Source organism: Anopheles nili, chromosome 2 (assembly GCF_943737925.1).
Source record: "Anopheles nili chromosome 2, idAnoNiliSN_F5_01, whole genome shotgun sequence".
Classification (NCBI taxonomy): domain Eukaryota; kingdom Metazoa; phylum Arthropoda; class Insecta; order Diptera; family Culicidae; genus Anopheles; species Anopheles nili.
In genome coordinates, this window is record NC_071291.1 from 25586140 (window position 1) to 25605824 (window position 19685).

The 19685-nt window shown below is 49.3% G+C and overlaps 1 protein-coding gene across 1 annotated transcript; it reads right to left on the minus strand.

The window, feature by feature from the left end:
* Positions 1-767: 767 nt before the first annotated feature.
* On the minus strand, positions 768-19254 carry LOC128730896 (relaxin receptor 2-like). The gene is made up of 21 exons (XM_053823983.1): positions 19203-19254; positions 12151-12414; positions 11994-12080; positions 11769-11880; positions 11478-11549; positions 10893-10958; positions 9464-9535; positions 9313-9384; positions 9163-9234; positions 8944-9084; positions 8791-8862; positions 8637-8708; positions 8438-8509; positions 8247-8363; positions 7761-7946; positions 7211-7684; positions 7037-7110; positions 2819-2931; positions 2181-2257; positions 1138-1192; positions 768-1063 (listed from the first exon to the last, which is right to left on the minus strand). Exons 1-21 carry the CDS (start codon positions 19252-19254, stop codon positions 1022-1024), a joined length of 2364 nt encoding a protein of 787 aa, XP_053679958.1. The 3' UTR covers positions 768-1021.
* Positions 19255-19685: the final 431 nt, after the last annotated feature.

The following is a 19685-nucleotide window of genomic DNA, read 5'->3' on the forward strand; positions in this document are numbered from 1 at the left end:
CACTGACCTAAGCGAAGCGTGTCACGATCGCCACCATATCCTACAGGTGTGGCGCAGGCAGCAGCAGCAGCAGTCATTTACTTGTAAAAGCTACCGTAATGTATAATGTAGGCAAATTGGGACCGAAGGAACCGAAGCAACGGGGAGGCGCAATAAGGTGTCGCGCCGGTTGGGTAGAGAGAAAATAAACGATGAAAATCCTTGGAAAAACCACTTCAGTTGTTTGCGTTGATTTGCTTCCCTCATCGTGAAGGACCAGAAAGAAATACGTGACCGTTCGTTGCTCCGTTCTATCGTTGTTTTTTTTTGCTTCACGGGTGTTACAACGTCTGTGTACAGTTTATTACAAAACTAATCGTTGCATGCGGCTATGCCTCCATTTTTGTTTTGACTCTTGTTTTATGTGGTGGTTGGAAGGCTGAATCCTTGCGTTCCCTCTCGTAAAATAAGCTCTTCGAAGCGCATAAAATCGAACGTCTAGGTGTCTGGCTGTCTGGTGCCGCCAGTCACCTCATCACCACGGCTTTCTTATCACAGTACAACAACAAAACGAATAAGGCGGTCCTTTTGGGTGCGCCTAAAAATCGAACGTTTCCGTGCTCGAGTTCGAGCAGCGCTCCATCAGCATCAGCACCGTCGCCGTAGCCGACCGTTGCTGCTTCCGGTGATGGCCACAGGGTGGTCCAACACTTGAAGGACCCGCCAGGAATCGATGACTCGGTGGCGGATTCGATCCGGTTTGCTCCACCACGACGAGCGTCGCCATCTCGAGCTCCATCGCGGGGACATCACGCTCCTCGCGAGCATCCTGCTCCACGAAGCTGGTGATGACTGTCGAGGGTGAGGAAGGGAGTGAGGGTGCCCGCAACCCACCACCCCCTGGTGGTTTTGGATGGTGGGAGCTGGCCGGCAGGAAGCAGTGCCGGTGGTTCCGGTGGTCGGACGTGTCGGAGGCCGTATCCGAGGGACGATGGCGGACACGGACACTGCGCCGGTCGCATTCCGCCCCATTCGACGACTGCTATTTGAACTCGTACACCTTCGTGTTCGTCGACAGCCGCTCCTGTGGAGGAGTACAAGCAAACACACGTTAGCGAACCTGCAGCAGTTGCAAAAGGAGCGTTACGAATCCGTTACCCTTCGGTTCATCAGTCGCTTGCTGCCGTTGTGCGAGAACTGGGCCATGCTGTTTCTATGGAGGAAACAAAAAGAGCGAATTACGAAAGTCAATAAATCTATTAATCCATCCAGCGTAAAGAGAAACAATCACATGGAAAAAGTCAATCCGATTTCGTGGAATCGCTTGCGTGAAAAAGGATTCTTCTCCGACCTTCAACAAAGGAAGAAGGCTACAATTACTTCCCCGGAAATGACACTTGTCCCTTCAGGGAATACGAACATCATTCTTCAAACCCGTGTTGGGCAGCGCGAACTGCGAACAAATAGTTTCCAAAACCCCAACCGCTGCAGGTAAGCGGCTCGGAAACAACATCAGCTCGTTTTTTTGCAAGTCCGAAAGAAGAAACAACCCGTAATAAGAGGAACTGGGTGGAAAGTAAAGTAAAAAGGATCTAACCGCCCGACCGTGGTTCCGATTTCACTCACGGTAATGAACCTCCGCCAACAACGAAATCTCATTGTTAAATGGCACGAGAACACCGCGCTGCAGCAAAGCGAGCTGACCGGCAAGAAGAAGAATGGAAAATCAAACACGGTGCGCACGGATCTTTTACAGCCTGAGTACGGCGGTGTACGGATGCTCGGAGTTTTCTTCCCTCCTTTTTTGTTGCCCACTCTACCGTTAATTATTCTTTGCCTCGGAAAATCTCCCGTGCTGATGTCCTCATCCGTGCGCTTCATGCGGACCTTCGCAAATTGATGCTCCTTAAATCATTTTATTTCGTTCAGTTTTCAGAGCCTCTCGCTGTTCTTCGCGCTTTTCCGTGCTGCAAGGCCGCACGCGATCGCTTTTCCCGGTGCCGCTTTTCACCGCCCAGTCATTAAAACGTCATTAGCCACCGTTTGCGTATCATTTCGGTAAATGGATCCAACCCGTGGCGGGCGGCAAAGGAGGGAAGCTCAAAAAAAGGGATGTGTAAAGCGGATTTTCCGGCAAATCGGTACAGGAAGGGATCGCTTTTGTTTCGCAGAAGCACGGTCGAATCGATTCGTCTACTCACCGCGAGTCGATGGCGGTGGAATCGAAGTCCGGATGGGAACCGCACGGCAGGGCAACGCGGTAGCAGAAGCGCGCGAGCTGAAAACAGAAGAAAAAGAAAAAGACTTTAAAATTTTCGTTGTAAACTAATATTGCTATTAAAAATGCATTCTCATGCCTGCAAAAAAAACGATTACAATACCACGACAATGACAAAAACGGTTCAGTTTGATTTGAATTTTATGAAGCGTGTAATACTCTTTCTCTGAAATTTGAGTATTTTTTAACACAAACTAGATTTAAAATGGGTAAAATAAAGCAAAATACGCATCGACAATCGTTTGATACGTGAAATATTTAGATTTTACAAAAGGTGCATGAGTCGTATATTTTACCAGCGCTTGGAGCGTTACGTTTAACAGTGAATGTAAAATGAACTCTTCGTAGAACACCGAGAGTTCATTCGGAAACGCATGAGAGCGCCATCTGTTGAGCGCATCGTGAAGCATGTTCGAAAATGGTAACGCTTCCATAACGCTCGACCATCAACAGAACATCGGCGTTGAATTGCAACCGTTCGAAAGCAAGAGTTAAAACACCGTGCTTCGGATTAGAGTTTAGATCGTATACTAGTTATGTTTTACTGTGTTATAAACATACCTGTTGCTTGAACTGAGCCGTCGTCAAGGTGTAGAGCACGGGATTGAGAGCAGAATTGACCGGAAGAACCAGCACCGCGAGCCAGGCGTAAAGCGATGGTGAAATTTCATACCCTGTGTAGATTTTTAAGCAAAATAATATATTACGATATCTGAAAGAGAAGCTGTATGCATTTATAACTGTGTCATATCAAACTGAACACGCCACAAACCGAACCAATTAAAATAAAAACGGTATCATTGGATGTAAGCAAAAAACAATAAGCGCTCTTCTCCTGCGTTGGTTGGATAAAATTGAGTTTAATTAGATTGACGCGCAACAGCTCGATGGCAGGCGTTTCGTTCACGATAGGAATGACAAATGATGAGCCGTTGTTCTCTTTCCATGACGCCTTTGTTCCCACCCTACTCCCTAACCATGTTCCCAGGCTCCCTGCTGCGAAAGAGGAGCATTCGGATGTCACCTCAAAACACATCGATGACATGTGGCTCTGTGGAAGAGACAGTGTGTGTTTGTGTTTGTTATATCTTGACATGCCAGTCCTTATACCCTAGAGAGGCGTAGGTGGCGTGTGTTGCGTTAAGATAAGCTTTACTGAATAAGCTTCATACGGTAAGTTAGGTAGTTTCCATTAATCATTCGCCAAATATTACCGAGTTTTGGTACTATAGATACGAATAAAAATGACCAAGAAGCATGATTGAGCTGGAAAAAATGCAATCGTCTGCTCCAAATCACTAAAGTACATGCACTGCATTGCATTATCAGGAGTGAAATCATTACACCGTATACTATTCTGTCCTAATTTTCTCCCTGAACGAGCTTCACAAATCGGTTGCCTTTTGGCAATGTCTGACAGGAGCTATTGGAAGGAAATGGGCGCAAAATGGTGAACATGGATGCACTCCAAAAGCAAAGCACAATAAAGAAATGAAAAAAAAACAACTCCAACGTCAACCGGAAAACCGAACAAGCAATACGGCAGCCATGTAAACTAACCCCACGAATGGGTCATAAGACAGAGAGAGAGAGAGAGAGCGAGCTTTTTGCACGTGTTATAAAAACTGACCGAAACCGGCCACTTTGGCTGGCCGCCAAAATATGCCACCGGATACGTGACATATCTTGTTTTGCCTAACGAGATGCTGGTCCACCCCTGAGCGAAGGATAGGAAGCAATACATATATATGTGTGTGCACAGCAAAACCACGAACCTTTACGGTGCCGCCCGATCGGAGGTTGATGATCAAAGGCAGCGCGACCAACCAACCCCCCGGGGACGAGTAGGTACCCCCAGAAGACTGACTACGGCATACCATTCCACGTGGCTCGAGGTTTGGCCGCTTCAAGTTTCCGGAAAGCGCAGAGTGAGCTACCTCACATTACGCGACACGAGCCACCAGGCGCCTCCATCGCTCTGGTCACAGCGAAGTAGCAACACTCGCACACCCACGAGCACACACACACACACTCATACTCTAATAGGAGCAACTCCTCCAATGCAACATGCGAGGAGGACAGGCAACAGTGACCGACGCAAAAACCCGTAACACGATAATAGGAGTAATGCCATTTTATTTATGGTTCGGCTTCGAAGCCCACAATCCATGCGCTTTCGGGCGTTTCCAGCCGGTGTAGGAAGGGTATTGGACGGGAGGCTTTCTCTTTTTCTCTCTATCTTTCTCTTTCTTTTTCTTTCTCTCTTCCTATCACGCTTTTTTCATTCATACTAAACGGAACCACCTCGACCATCTCCTCCCTTCTCAAAATGCTCGGTTGGGAGAATATTTCATAATGCTTTATAATAATAACGACCGATCTTTCGAGCGCGCCCGACTAGTAGGAGGTGGTTTTGTCACTTCCCAGCAGCGGTGGTGAGGAACTTTAGCCCGTACCCTGGGCGCGTTCGAGCGTAAGTATGACAAAACGTTTCCGCTCGAGCTGCTCGAGCACGACGTTAAATAATGAAGTGTGTACGGTTATTTCCGCCCGTTTCTTTCTACTTCAGCTCGCATTTGTCATTTCTTTCTGCATCTTGCTACACTCGAGACTGGTGAACGGAATGATTTTAATCGATTGATTGCTTAGGCGTAAACCAAGTGCCGTTCAAATGCAACATGTGAGTCATGGGGATTTAATCTAATCGATGGTTCAAAGATGTAAGACAGCTCGCATTTATCACTCTTAAAACAAATGCGACACTAATTAATCTTGAGATAAGCAACAGATGAGAAACATTTGCTGTAAAAACAAAGCTTTTCTAATACGAAGCAGTGAAAACACTAGCTAAAATCATCGTCATGGAATGCCATTTATTCAATGCCATTCAAGAGAAACAATCCGTCCAGTAATGCAACGGTGCTTAAACACAAAATGCAAACATGTTACGCTTTTCCGTAACCTAGACAGCGACCCATGGAAATCCATGCCTCTAGCGGTTCGCTTTGTCCAGCTGATTTCCCCAACTAGCTGCCAGCGTTATCCACTGGTGGGTATCAGATTTGGTTCAATGGACCGAGCTCGAAACCGCGATCATCCCATACAAATGCACGATCCAAATGCGCTCGTGTGCGAAACCCTGAGTCGAGCACGGGATTCGATTGCCATCGCGGCCACTTCGGGTGATGGTGGTGTTGCGATGCGATGATGGTGGTTAGCTCGACTCCACCAACGGCTGGTTTCAATTAATTGTAACCTCGACGATGTCCTTCGGATGCATCTCCTGGCGCGAGTGTGTGGTTTAATTATTTCGATGCAGTGAAATGGAAAACGATCAAACTGGTTGGGTGAGTGAATTGTTTCCTGCCAGCTCCTTTCACTCGCATTCTAGTCCCTCTACATAGTGACTGGGGTTTGTTAACACTTTTCGTGAAAAGCACTCACTGGTACCCACCAGCTGCACAACAGTTTTGGACCGAATCTGACCATCCTTAATCATCGTAGTGTGTCCTGCCAGGGAGTTTTTACAAAATCTCCTCTTCCACTAGACGTTTTAACGCCAGGAGGGAATTTAAAGAGAAATAAATTGTTTTCCAGCGGCAATCGTCAACAGTAAGTCGGTCACGCGGTGCGCAATGTTTTTGGTTGCAAATAGATTGAAAAACAACTACCACCCCTCATCGAAGTAAGCTGGAGTTAGAGGAAAAACGCAATTTAGGCATGCTTTCACTTCCGGGATGTCCTTTTCGTTCGTGTTGATGAAGATTAAATTGTTCCATACGCCGGTCGCTAGGCGATCGAAATCGGAGCTTGTTTCCACCAAATTACCCAACCATACGGTGGTTGCAGATGGTGCGGTTAGAACGAATGAACGAACCAACACCGAAAAACCCCACAGCAAATCCTCGAAGAAGTGAAATTTTCTTGTTTTTATAGCGCTTTCCATGGTTTGCTGCGACGCGTTCTCCAGCGCTTCCGTCGTCGACCGATGTCCTTTGTGCAGTTAATTCGATGCGATGGAAATAGGATTTCCATGAGCCAAATTAGGTTGCGCAGGTTTTTTTTTCTCTAGACACTTTTTGCAAACCTCCTTGCTCTCGCCTTTTGCTACAGCGACCAGCTTAGACATGAAGTGGCTGTAGGCTAATTGGTTTTGGGACCGGATCAACTGAGTGACCGGCGGGCCTGGTAACTTGTTGAGGAAATCTCATCAACTATTCCGGTGGGATTAAATTTCAGGTGGCGAGAATTGTTTGACCCACTTTGGTGTACAACGGGCGCCACTGGGGAGTAAAAGAGCATTTTAAAGACTCTTCAAGGTAGCTGTTCAACATCGATTTCCCACAATGGTGACCAAAAATAATCGAAGCAAGCTATCGAAATGAACACCGTACTAAACACCAGGCGTCTCCATGGAAATCAAAGCAACCGGTGTACGTAGTTGGCTTGCTAAATAATTCATTTAACCAGACGAACAAAGCAACCGAGGTTTCTCCGAACGCCCCAAAGCAACGTCTTGCATTTCATCGGAAGTTTTTGGCACAATGATTACGAAATCAATTCAGGTCTCCGTACGCCCACCGGGCAGGACCTATTTTCTTGCGACCAAACACCCCAATTGACTCCATAAGCAACGTACGCGCCCCACTGGGCCATGACGACATGCCGGTCACCATCTTAATAACACATCGTTTTTGTTCAGCCCCAGAACGCTCGGGTATAACAAACAAAATTACCATCGTCTGTCTCAGCGAGTTCAGCACGCTTTTGGCCACCTACCTGCCAGGGCAACTAGCTTAACAACAATCACCGGCATCCAGCACACGCAATCGGTTGCAACGATGATGGCGAACCTGCAACGGGACCACAAGGCACGGTGAAATTATGCATCAACATGTAAATACATTTCAGTGGGGTGGCTTTAGCCAGCAAAGCGTACGACGCAACACTCACCTTCGAGCGACGACTTTCTCCCGGCAGTTTAGCGTGTTGCGGGTTTCGTTCCGTGAAACACGAATCGCCTGCAACATGCGCAGGTACGAGATACCGATGAACAGCAGCGAGACCGTATTGACGAGAATAAACAGCCCGGCCGAGTACTCCCAGCCCATAGCGTACGGGTCGTGAATGTGTACCGATAGGCAAACGCCATTGCTGCCGTAAAAGTGTGGCCCAAAGTACTCGGTTGCGGACAGTGGCGCAACAGCAGCTGCCGTTGCAACACCCCACAGTAACGCGAGCCGCAGGATAACGCGCGTTTTGCTGCCGGATCGTTGGTAGAGTGGACGCGTCACCGACACCAGCCGGTCCCAGGTGACGAGTGTCAGCAACAGCGTCGACGATTGGCAGCTGAGTGTGCTCAGAAACCCACTGAATGCGCACACCGAGCTCATGCGCCATTCTTCGTCATGTGTAAGATACTCACCCCTGTAAATGGAAACGGGAAACAGATTAAGACCGCTCGCTGGCGACACTTCATGCCCATCCACAGCCCAGAGGGTACCTGAATATGATGTCCGCGGTGGCTATGATGCCAAGGTACACCCCCATCAGCAGATCACTAGCCGCCAGATGGCGCAGATAGAGTGAATGTTCAGCGTGCGCTTGGCTGCTGCGCGATCCCACCATATACCGGCCAAAAAGGACGAGCAAGTTGCCCACGATGCCAACCGCCGCCATTATCCACACACTAGCGAGAGAGTAGTTGGGCATAGAGAGAGAGAGAGAGCACACAAGAAAAAACCCTAATTTAATATCTCATTAAGACGCAGAAACGCCAAGGACATGCCACGTTGAGAAACGCTGTGGAATTGTGAAGTGAACCAATTCGCCTTGGTGACTTTTGGCGCGTGGGCGAAATTCCCTAACGCCGACGCCGAAATTTGCGCCTTCCGCTGGCGGGAGGATAATTAAAATTCTAATTAAACGTGCTCAACGTGTCGCTCATCTAAATTCACGATCGATCGGTTGCACGCCCTTCGATATTCACCTTGCTCGCAGGACGGGATTGTCGAGCAGATGCCGGTTGCTGCTGATGCCGTCGCCTTTGGGTTCACATACACGCACGTGCAGTGCCGCCTTGCAGTGGTGAAACTCGGTAAAGTGTCTGTGCGTAACGCGAGAGAGGTGAAGTGAGATGAGTGATGAGCTTTGGAACGCGCACCCGTGGCGCATACGTACATGTGGTGCAGGTTGGTAAGGTTGTCCAGCACGCGCCGATCGATGCGGTCGAATCGGTTTCCCTGTAGGTTGCTGCTGGAACGGTGCCCGAAAGCGACCGAGCGAGCGAATAATGAGAAAAGGAAGGAAACAGCACACACGCACACCCATTATGATCTGCTTTGGAAGGCTGATCTCTGTGGCGAGGAGCCATACTTACAGTGTCGCCAGCTTGCCAACGCCACCGAACGCGTCCAGCTCGAAGTGGGTTATTTTGTTGCTATTTAAGAATCTAGTTCGAAAAGGCAAATGAAAAGTTGTATGATTTTAGGAGGGAAAGCTAATGAACTGCCGGACGGAGTGAAAGAACGTACAAGCCTACTAAATTCGTCAGATTGGCAAACGTGTCGTTCCGGATCACGGTGAGCAGGTTCTCCGAAAGGTAGCTGGAAGTGGCAAGACAAAAAACGAGAAGTGACGAACTAGACTGCATATACGCTGCATCCAAGACAGGACCAAACACTTACAGGTGCTCCAGTGAAGGAAGATCCAACGCGCTCACTTCGATGGTGTCGATTTGGTTCTTTGCCAGCGACAACGTCTGCAGCGTGACCAGCTGTGGTATCATGCCGGGAATCAACCTCCGCAGCCGGTTGTTATTTAGATAACTGTCAAACACAAATTCATCCAGTGATTATTCGACAGGAAACAAGCTACAGAAGACACAGAACGAGTTCTCTACTTACAGTGTCCTTAGATTCGTCAGCGGAACCAACACGTCTTCCGTGAGCGAATCGATTTGGTTGTCTTTTAGATCGCTGCAAGGGTGAAACACACACAAAAAACCACATCACATCTGTCATAGTCACACCCCACCGATTCCAGAGTCCACTTACAGTTCCTCCAGAAACTCCAGGTTGAGAAAGTTTCCCGCTCCCAGCCGATTGATCCGATTACCGCTCAGTACGCTAGAAAACGGGGAACGAAACCCAACCCCATCGGTCATTAGTACCCTTTTGCGCACTCCCACCGGAAGTTGATACTTACAGTATCCGCAACAGCGTGCCGGGTGGGAAAAACTCCTCCGGCAGCGTCGTCAGCGCGTTCTGGTCCAGGTGCCTGCCGGCGGTGCGCGTGTGAGAAAACGTGTGGTTACAACAAGTGCAAAACCGAAGACGAGAGGAAGAAGCAAAAGCTAGCAAAAAAAAATACGAAACCAATTTCCGGTCCAGTGTAGAACTGGCCGGAAAACAGGCATCATAATGGCCATCTGTCGGGGCTAACACGTGCAACGCGCTTCCGCATTCTTTCACCCCGCTAATGGACACCCCGGCAATTGAACCGCAAATAAATGGCAGGTGAACCGGCGGTGCCATGAGAATGAGTTAAGTTTTAACCACCAGGAAGTTCACGCTTGGTGCACTCCGACATTTGGAAGCACGTTGGTACGATCGTGCAGGAGCGCGATGTGGTGGTCTCGATTTCCCAACGAGCAACAAACAAACGCACCAGGTCGCAGGTCGATCGGATCATCGAAAGGGCCCGATGGGTGCAGCCGGTCTTGGAAGGAAAATATATGAGCCACCCCCTTAGATGTTCACCCACATGTGTGTGTGTGTGTGTGTTTCTGGTAGACAATAAAGTAGTGCAATTTATGAGACGCTTGCCTGTGCGCAATGGATTTTATTGTGCTGCTCAATGAGACTCCCAAAACGATGTCCAAAAAACGACACCGAACGGAATGGCTAATGCGGATGCTTTCGAAACCCCTTGTGGTTGGGTGAGGGTAAAAGGAAAAATAAAATAAAGAAATAAACGAGGTCAACACGAGCATGTGAAGACGCATTAACGAGGCGATGGAATTCGCCGGAAGTGTTCTAGAGCCAAAGGACGGGTGGCTGGCTCTAAACACGCCGTTTCTTTGGCAGCAAAAAGGGTGCATTAGCTCCCGTGAACCTGCAGGAATGCAAATTCCATTTAATTGTATGAACATTCTTCCGATGCGCATTCTTGCTAAGTGCAAGAACCCCCGGTGCTGTATATGCGAAGCCACAAATGCAAATGGAATGACTGCCGATTTCTGGTTGGTCCAACGCAAAATGGTTCATTTAACTTATTATTTGGCGCTATCCCACACACAGGAAGATCTGGCTCTGATGGCGGATATGCTAAAGGCGGGACACGTTATCGATATTTCCTCCTGCTCCCAGCAAACGTCGTCGTCGCCTCAAGATGCGTCGAGCTTTCGGCTGAATTAGCCTCGGCATTCTTTCCCTAATGAAGCCCTATTTTGGGAGCATCTTATCCCGCAGGCGGCACGAAAACCGAGAGCACTAGGGAAAATCTATCAATTAACCCTCGAGCCCCCACCCGAAAACACTTGTCGCCGCTCGCTCGCTCCATTTTCCGAGATTCGCGAACCCTCGCGGGTGCGTTCCGTTCGATTTATTCACGGCCAGCGGTCCCTCATACTTACAACGCGTCGATGCTGTTGGCCACCCGGACCGGTTGGATTCGCTCGATCGAGCAGTGCCGCAGGACTCTATATCCGGTTAGGCGAAACACCCGATGTGCGTCACGGAACGTTGGGAATACAAACGGAAAATAGTGAAAGAGGAAGAACAAAAAAAACACACAAACAGTGTGAGCACACAATTTACCGCTACGAGAAGCAATCAACTGGAAAAGCAACCCCCAAGGCTCGGGCAGGCATCATCTCAGGGAGCCCACGGTGGAGGATTTAATTAAGCTCTTCGCGGAACCGGGATAAGAATGCACCAGCAAACCCTCGCACAAGGCGGGTGGCGATCGTTAGCTCATCGCGCCACCGGAAGACAATAATTGTACGTGATGTAATTTTTGCAACCGTAATTGCAGCCGGGAAAAGAAAGGGCACCTACACAAACGTCCACTTCCGGTGGCCGGGTGGTCGAGCGAAAAGCGAATGAAATTGATTTCAGATTGACCGGTCCGGCGGTTCGATTCAGTCGACCGCAAAGGATATGTTGACACTCGTGCGAGGGGGTTGCTGTTTCCGGTTTCTGCCTGCGGCGAAACTTACAGTGTGCTGAGCTTGGGAAAGCGCTGGAACACGTTCATATTCAGCTCGAGAAACACATTCCCAGTCAGATCGCTGCAACGAGAGAAAATAATAAAAAAAGGGCGACAAAAGAAACAAAACAGCAAATGAGTTTTTCTCGGGTGGTTTTTCTCGAAGGGGCCCATTCCGGCTTCGGCGGGCATCGCTTCCTTAAGCAGACATGTCACCCTATTCCACCCGAAGCCGGTTCGAGCCGTGACAGTGGATGATGATTGGAAGGATATTCGATTCACTCTCGGCGCTCGAACTTACAGCAGGGTGACGTTATCCGAACCGAGCGCCAACGGGAGCGCCGTCAGGCCCTTGTACTCGCACAGGACGTCCGTGCCGCGGCATTTGCAGGTGTTGTTAGCGTCATTCCAGCCTGTCCGTGAGAAGGGTGAGTGTGAGAAGGACCAAAACGAGAAGCACACGATTCCGCGGTTAGAAAGCACGAAAGAAAGCTAACCCAAACCGGGCCCGTCCGATGCGACTTACTGCAGGGAGTGTACGGTAGCTGATCATTGACGGCGGCCGGTCGCTTGCGGAAGTAATGGTCGTAATAATTCCGCCCCACGTCATCATCTGTGCGATGAAAAGAGAAGAAACGGCTCATCGCACTGTCGACGTCAAGGAACTCGCATGTTTGCCTCACCACACTCGAGCTCGTCCGAACCGTCGTCACAATCCGGAAAGCCGTTGCAGTTCTTGCTCTGCTCGATGCACTGCAGCGTGCTGTTGCACCGGAAGTAGCCGTCCTCACACCGGAAGCCCTCCATCGCCACCATTGGTGGGGATTCGTCGTGTTCGGGGGCACCTTCGATGCTCACTGCGTTCCGGTTTGAGGTGGCCGGTTGTTCCAGGATGCGCTCGTACTCCGTCTCGGGTAGGACGAGGGCTCGACGCCACCCACTGGAAGCTGTCGGTGGTGAGGAGCGAGAATAAATTGAATCAGTCGATCGTGCGGTGAGTATTTCGGTGCTGCTTATTTATGCGATCCTCATTCCATTGTGTTCGTGGCGTTTCCATTTCGCGATTCACGCGCACAGCCTCATTACGAGGTCCTTTCAGTTGGCCCACTCACACATCGTGCGAGACCGTTGTTGTGCTTGTTTCGTGGAGGGCAAACTAGCTTTCGCAACTAGATGACATGCTCCCAACAACACGCTTGCTGGTTTGGGTTTTGGTCTGTTTGAATTCCCTTGTGTGTTGTAAGGCAAGTAAGTTCACTTGTTTTTCTGTATTCGTTATTCATACGTTGAGTCGGGTGTCGTTCGTCCTTCTGCTGGGGTTAGAACCGAACAGCAGCTACCTACGTGGAAACGCTTAAAACTTTCCCAAAAAAAAAAACGATCGCTCCATTTCGTTCGTTGAATTTCTGCAACTCAATTTCGTGCCGGCGGACGTGCTCCTTTTTCTGTGTTGCGTTGAAATTACAATCGAAATCGTCGTGACGTTATTTACGTCAACGCTTTTGGCATTCGCTTCGTGGAGGTGAACCAACAAAAACATGCATTCAGAGGCACCGATACGCCCGCCGGCGATTGTCTGTGACAGAGAGCATATTTTTACGATCCACGCATCGTATCCGCAACCCTCGCCGTGTTATCAAAATATGACCATGGCTGTGTTTTTATTTCCACCCTTCCTAGCCACCCACACAACTCCAATGTAGGTCACCCACCAAAAAAGGATGAGAAAGGATCACGCAAATTCTCAACCGACGAAGCGCGATGGGTGGTGGTGGGTGGTGCATCAATCAACGAGCTTTTTGGGAAAATCGAAAAATCGAACTCGTTTATGTAATGGAATTGGCCGGATGACTTTTTTCTCGCTTTTTGAAAAGACTTTCAGAACCCTGGTGCAGTTCGGGAACGAGATTTTTCTGTAATGTCCATCAACCCGGAGCTGCCTCTGAAACGGGAATAAAGCGAACCCCCCAAAAGAACGACCACTGGTTGTCGATTCCAAGGACACGCAATCTTCATCCACTTTCAATCGAACAAATGACAACGTCCACAATGCGGAGAACAATTAATCTGTGCCGACCATAAGTGGATTAAGGAATAGCCCCCAGCCCCCCATAATCGGCTTAAACACATCTAATTTGATCGCCTCAATCTCGCCTGCCTTCCCAGCATAAATGATCCACCCACAAACAGATTCCCACCACTTAAGGACCAGTAAGTGTCGTTTTGCGTGAGACAAATAATCTACCATTTCACCAGCCCATGAGCCTAGATTAGTGGTCCTTGAACAGCGTGACATCACACACGCAGCCAGCTGACCCACTTTGTGGGACGCATCTGACGGGCACGAAATGACTTCCGGGACCGTCATCCACCACCAGTGGTCCTGAGCTGGCCCTTTTAAATCGCATTTATTTACACCGACTCGAAGGCTGCATTAATTCCGTGCCACGCTGCACGACGACGGAGCGATGTCGCTTTTCCCACGGGAATGTGGAAGGGTCCGAACCATGAGATGAATTTTATGGAGCTCCAACGAGCGAGCAGGATCTTCTCCTAGTTCACTTTCTCTCGCTCTCGCTCACACACTTTAAGGCTCACTTACGTGCTTAATCATTCCCTTGTGGCTCGTCCACAGACCGGTCACACACTGGCAGGGGAATTTTCATCCCTAACGCCTCCTGGTTCGAGGTCTCGTAAAGGGCCATCTGTGGTTTGGTGATCAAGTCGAAGTTCGCGCCCGATTACGAACCCACACCGAAGACCACGGCACTGTGGTGCAACCTAATGAAAGAAGTTCAACGGCAGCCACGTTCGCATTTTCCACCGGTAACCAATGCACCGGTCGTGGAGCTGTGCTTATTAGGCAATTGCCAACATCTTATCTGCACCTCGTCCATTTGCGGTCAGGCGAAACTGCAACTCGGTCTCCTCGGGGGAGGTCCTTTTCGTCCTTCGAGTGCACTCGAAATCGGTCACCACAATCACGGGCCAGAGTTCACCGGGAATATCAGAAGCTCGAGCACTCGAGAGGGCATGTGCTCGAGCAAACGCCCAACGCCGGAAGCCGTCTAATGTGAGTGATAAATCAGAATATCCGTACCGAGGTTCGTACGGCTCCTGGACGCAAGACCAGACCGTAGACCGCAGTAGAGATGGCGAAAAATGAAGCCACGGGGTGAGAAAAATTGTGCCAGCCGAAGTTGCCGAACTTCGACCCGTTCTCAGGCCCACTTGCAGCCTTCCAGCTTCGCAAAAGACACAAACCCTGTCGGCCTTTCCTTCGCCGGGAAAACAACAATTAACGATGTTCATTCGCACTATCGCCCAAAATTTACGACGCCACGCACCCAGGGCTAGAGCCTGTTTTGCGTGCTTTAATTGCTGTCGCCCTCAGGGTGGAGGGCGCAAAAGCAAGCATCAGGTAGGGCAGGACCTGCCGGAGCCGATAGCGCAAATTCCTGAGGCAGTATTGGAGCCCCGGTTTGGGTCAGCGTAATTATGCTCGTAAAAAAGCCAACCTCCTCCGAGACCCGTTTGCGGTGGTGGAAGCATATTTTCGGCTTATGCTTTCGTGCGTTCGTGATTGCAAACGCAAGCAACACGAATGATGCATGGTTTCCGGTGATAACAGGGTAATTTATTGGTATGCACTTAGTGGACCGTTTGGGCGCTTTACGAGCGGGTTTTCCGGCTTCTACTCGATTGCAGTCATTCAATCATCGCTATCTGCGTATTCGGGAGATTTAGAATTAGCAAACAATGAAACGAGCAGAGTGCGAATCATTATCACAACGAAAGTAGTTTTTTTCGCTAAGCATAAGGCACTGTTTTAATTCGAGCAGCTTTTCGAGCAGTTTGATACTGCTCGTGTTTTCATACGGGAAAAAAACCATCCATCAAAATGCCACGCTTACTTAGCTCACCGTAAGCCAAACACGGCACCGTTTTCGTGCGTGCATAAGTAATAAAATCGACTAAAAACGAATAAAAACAAAACGACCAGCAAAACGTGTAAACAAACACGTACCGCATGGGCCCTTCCTTGCTACCCGGGGCAATCGTGCAGCGTGTTTAACAAGTTCACAATTTACCTCCTTTACGGCAAAACTTCGCACCACCGGGTCGGGCTGGTGGTCATGATTTACTGGTGGCACTTCTCATACTCCCATGAGTAAGTAATCATAATGTGCTTCCTACAAGACACCGGCCTCGAAGACGGTTCCCGTACGGGTCCAAAACAACCACCCATCGACCTTCAACGCCACCCGCCACCGGTGGTACATGTAGCGGTATTAAAAATCATAAATATGCAAACCCAAACCCAAGCAACGCAACGGTGAGACGCAACGGCGAGTCGTGAACGACGGGATGATAATTGAAATGTAAAGCCAACGAGCTCGCTGGTCCACATTCTTATGTCTTGCACGTGGTCGTGCTTTCGACGCCGGAATAGGAACGGCCCGCGGGTCGCTCCTGACAGGACGAACGTGCGGCAAGTGTAATGCTTAATAATGCAGCCATTACAGGGCGATGTAACGGAGCCGAGCGACGTTGCTGGCCAACAGATGTCCGAGTGACCGTGGTCATGGTCATCGAGAACGTTGACGCTCCACGTGGCACCGGTCCGCGAGACGCGTTCAAGTGGTACATCCGTCTGACGTCAGCCGACGATGGTTCGGCTCAAACCCACGGATGCTATTCTGGGACGCGTGTTTCGGATTACGCGATCGCAAACAAAACCGGTGGCTGTGGCACGCGCGACACGCAAGAAACGGGCTCTGTTCGGTTAAATACACCGCACTTCGAGTACGACGGTATGACGGTACGCAGATTTTTCTTTTCAACCCTCACCCTTTTAGGCTGGTTTATGCAAGCAAATAAAAAAAACAAAACAGACCTTGGTGTTAACACCACCAGGAAGCCGTGAGCTGGCTACGGATCTGTTTAATAATTTACATTTCCATGATCGGATTAAACCGGATCATGTAACGCGGGGAGCTGCGTGCGGAAGAAATTATTTAAATTTTCCCAACCGCTTCAGTGAAGTCAAGGAACGCTCATTTGGTGACGCCAGCAAAAATAAACGACTTGTTACTCGATGTTTTTGGCTCCGGATAAGGACATCTCAGAGAAAATTTGGGATTATTTTAAAACCCCGTTTTTTGTCGCATCCTGGAAAACTGATCGTTTGGTTCCACTCTGTTAAACTCGTGGGCGTTTACGTCCATCAAAAAATGGAACGTAAATCCCTAAAAGATTCCCCAGTTGACCTCAAACCAAAGGGAAACATTTTCGTTATCAACCTGCTATCTGTTACTGCAACCCGACGCCTTTCGCACCGGGAAAACCGAAACTCACCCCCATTAAAATGGCGGCAGTATAGATAATTGGTGGTTTTTCGCTCTTTTCCCAAGCCCTACGCAACTGAGCCACCCACGTCCCTTCATGTAATGTTTTTGGTGCTTATCAAAGTGCCTCCAAAAACCCCACCCGGAACCGCGTAGAGAAAAAAGGCTCATCCATTAATGCAACCTGTTGGCACCCCACCTGTTGGTGAGGAATCGGAAAATATGACCATTTCCCGATAAGATTGGCCGATTCTTTAAAAAAAAACCCCGTCGGTCGGATAAGCTAAAGGACGATAAATTAACGCCACATGGTGGCGGAACAATGAACCACGCCGCCAATGGTGGTCGTTTTTCTTTCCCACCCACCGAGGCCAATCGATGGTAATCCGTCCGTTCGATTACGGGGATAAATATTTACGTCCATTAGCTGCTCGCGGGCCCTGCCTTCTTCGGATGATGAATTGCAATGCAAATGACGTCCAAACGGAGTGGCCACACCTGAAGTAAAACGGTGATCTCCTGGTGCTATTGAAAGTAGACGGAAGGAGGCAGAATCGGCACACCAAAAACCACCCAAAGCCATCGCGAGCGGCCACCAGGTGCACGAGAGTCGTGTAAAAATGGAGCAACCAAACCACTGGTTTTTCCCGGCGGAATGCAAGGCCGCACGGATGATTAGCTGCGTCACGAACGGCTCCGAAGCAAAAAAAAAAGCAGACGCTGTTTGTTCTTTCGTTTCGTTGATCCTACCCTTTTTCGTTGCTTTGAATAGGCCCAACCAACCCCATGAAAACATAACCATAAGTCGGGAGTTTCTTTGAGCAAATAGCCAAACGATAAATCCCACCCTCGTGTCGTTTGCTTTGATTGCCGATTCCATAACCTTCCGGGGAAGTGATCATTCGGATGCGTTCGTACAATGTTTGTGCTCGTCTCATCGGGTTGATATGCACGTGACGGTCGGAAGGCTATCGAGAGTACAAGTAAACATTCGTTCATTTTAGGACCTACCGGAAGGTGGGCTATTTTGTTTAACTATGGCATGGGAAAAACGCCATCAAAAATGAGCAGGAATGGGTGATACAATTTCACTGGTAGATCCGTTTCAATCTGACCCATTTTTTATGATAAGGGCAGCTTTTATATTAATTTCATAGAAAAAAAAACAAATTCCTTCCCTTCACCGACAACAACCCTGGGTGGGGGTTAGATGGTAAGGGATGGTTTTTTTCCTGCCAAGCCCCTCGTTCGTCAAATGGGGCCTTCGTCTATTAAATATTATTTATGCAATAAACCGGGGGGATCCATCGGACCCTGAGGCACCCTCGTCATGCGGCCTGGCAGATGGTTCAACGGGAAGTGACAAAGCAACTGGTAAAAGGGCGAAATTTTCCCACCCCACAACCCACAGGAGTTGATTGAGCCATGACACGTACAGCGAACAATTACGCCACGCCAGATGAGCCCCAAATGTGCCCCATTGCAATTAAACTTTTGCGAGTAAAATCACCTGTCTCAGGTTGGCTCCCAGTCAACCTGCTTTCATGTGAAGCGGTGAATGTGAGGCGTTAGAAATCCTACTCCAAAGAAGTAGAAAAAATCCTCCACCCCACGAGACAACCGCACGCAACGATGGGACGCAAATTATGTTTGCTCACCGCAAACAACACCCATTCCAACCCCGAGCAATGGTTTTGTGGTGGAATAAATCGATCTTCACACCACCCAGCTACGCAGCTCCAAGGCCCATTGGCCGTCGGATCCGGTGGGTGTCCTCCGGGGCTCGCCTTCGAGCATGATTGAATGTCAAACAAAGGTATCGCTCGTCATTTTAATGGAATATGACGCGATGTCTGGCGTCGGACTGTTTGGCTTCTTGGAGTCGCTGAATGTGGACCACGATCGGGATGGGAACGCGTGAGCTCATCGCACCATCACGCCCAACCCGAGACCTGAGACCCATCCCGAGGTTAGTGGAAATTTATTTCAACCACCCACACACATTTTCACCACACCAGAAAGGGGGATGCGAATAGCCACATCGTTTTAGACCCTTACAACGGGCGCTTTCTAGCGGTCTCGTAATGTTGCATTTGTTTATACGCCGGTTCGACTTCGCCACCGCTCAACGAATAGCACAGAGATGGAAAACCCCCCCTTCGGGTGGCAGTTTGCCAAAGGTATTAAGGCACCCACGGCTGGCCAACTTATCGGTAAGCACTCGGAAAATGCGCCAGTGCAAAACCGCGGGACAACTCATCGGCTGAGATCGCGCTAAATCAGATGGACTTCCGGGGGTTGGCGAAAACAAAAACCCACGGCGGAAGAAAAAGAGGTATCAATTTTTTCAATACATTAAGCCCTTTCGCGCCCTTTGTGCTACTTACCGATGGGGAAGTTGAGTGCCGCAACGAACAAAAGCCCAACCATCAGCTCCATGGTTCGCGTTTACGGTCCGATTACGGCAGCTTAGAAGATGATATAGATTGAACGAGATGGGTGAAAGAGGGTTCGCTACTGGAAGGAGAATCCTTAGCACGAGGGCACAAGCCGATTAAGCACCGATGCCGGGGCACAGCGAGCAAACCAACATTAAGAGTGGAAGAGAGAACGAACGAGTGGAAAAATCATCCCCACAAACACACGCGCCCATACACACGTTACAGATACACTAAACACTTAATTACGCCTCATACGCTGCGAGGCGGACGAGAAAGGATTAATTTTCTTTCGATCCGGATGCGGGATTTTCAATTCACTCGCACGCACTGCTGGTGGTGGTGGGTTTTTCCTGCTTTTTTCCCCCTTTACTAATCCACACAGCACGATGACGAAAGCACGCTTCGAAGGCGGCGACAGTTGTTTGTTTC